Source organism: Corvus brachyrhynchos, unplaced genomic scaffold, assembly GCF_000691975.1.
Source record: "Corvus brachyrhynchos isolate BGI_N302 unplaced genomic scaffold, ASM69197v1 scaffold142, whole genome shotgun sequence".
NCBI lineage: Eukaryota > Metazoa > Chordata > Aves > Passeriformes > Corvidae > Corvus > Corvus brachyrhynchos.
Window position 1 is genome coordinate 9,597,297 of NW_008237226.1, and position 948 is coordinate 9,598,244.

General features: G+C 56.6%; 1 protein-coding gene across 1 annotated transcript in view; it reads right to left on the reverse strand.

Annotated features, from left to right (window-relative positions):
• Positions 1-915, reverse strand: part of MEOX2 (mesenchyme homeobox 2) — a 53,413-nt gene extending 52,498 nt beyond the window's left edge. Inside the window, exon 1 of the mRNA XM_008629947.2 lies at positions 29-915. Within this exon, the coding sequence (XP_008628169.1) occupies positions 29-539 (511 nt within the window). The 5' untranslated portion in view covers positions 540-915. The remainder of the gene's footprint in view (positions 1-28) is intronic.
• Between the last annotated feature and the right edge of the window lie 33 nt (positions 916-948).

Consider the following 948-nt stretch of genomic DNA (forward strand, 5'->3'; position numbering starts at 1 on the left):
CCCCGCTGGGGAACGCGCGAGCCTTTACCTGAGCTGTCGCTTTTCCTTTTGCCGGACCTCTTCTCTGTTTCCACCGGGGACAGAGCCTGCCTGCCATAGTCCCCTGGCGCACACGCTGCCCCCGTGGGGGTGTTGGTGCCCAGGCTGGAAGAGTTCGAACACAGGACGGGAGGGCTGCTGCCCAGCTCCGGAGGTCCTCCTGAGTCAGGCTGAAGGCAGAGGCTGTGCCTGGCCGCGGCGGGGGGAGACGACATCTGAGGAATGTGCCAGTTCGTCTGCAAAGCTTGGTGCTGCTGTTGCTGGTGGTGGTGGTGGTGGTGATGGTGATGGTGATGGTGCCCCCTATGATGTTGGCTGGCAAACATGCCCTCCTCATTGGGGTATCCCGCTATTATGCAAGAGGAAGAAGAAGAAGACAGATCAGGGTAGGACATGTGGTCAGATCTTCCATGCAGGGCAAGAGAAGACTGGGAGAAAGGGTGCAAGCTCTGCGCAGTGGCATGAGGGCTGCGCAGGCAGCCAAAGAGTGTGTGATCCATGGCATGCAAGTCTCAGGTTCCAGGCAGGAGAGTTTAGGAAAGATCCAACTTCACCACCCTTTGTCAACTTTCACTGTAAACAGATCGGGGCTGGGATTTTTTTTTCCAAAACGGCACCGACAGACTCTGCAGCAGGCAGCTGAGCTCAGATAATCCAGGTCTTTAGCCCTAGTGGCCAGTCTCCGCTGCATAAACACTCGGACCTAGATGAGCCGTTCTCAGAGCCGCTCAGATGTCAAGAAGTTGGAGAGGTTGAAGCCAATAGAAGGTGGTCCCAGAGAACTGCTTGAAGGGGGAAACAGCTTCGAGAGGTTATAAATACAGTAGTGTGTAATGTGAGCTGGGGGCTGGCTCAGCAGCACAGCACTGACCACATGCAAACTCCCTCCAAAACGCCAGCGCCGTCCCC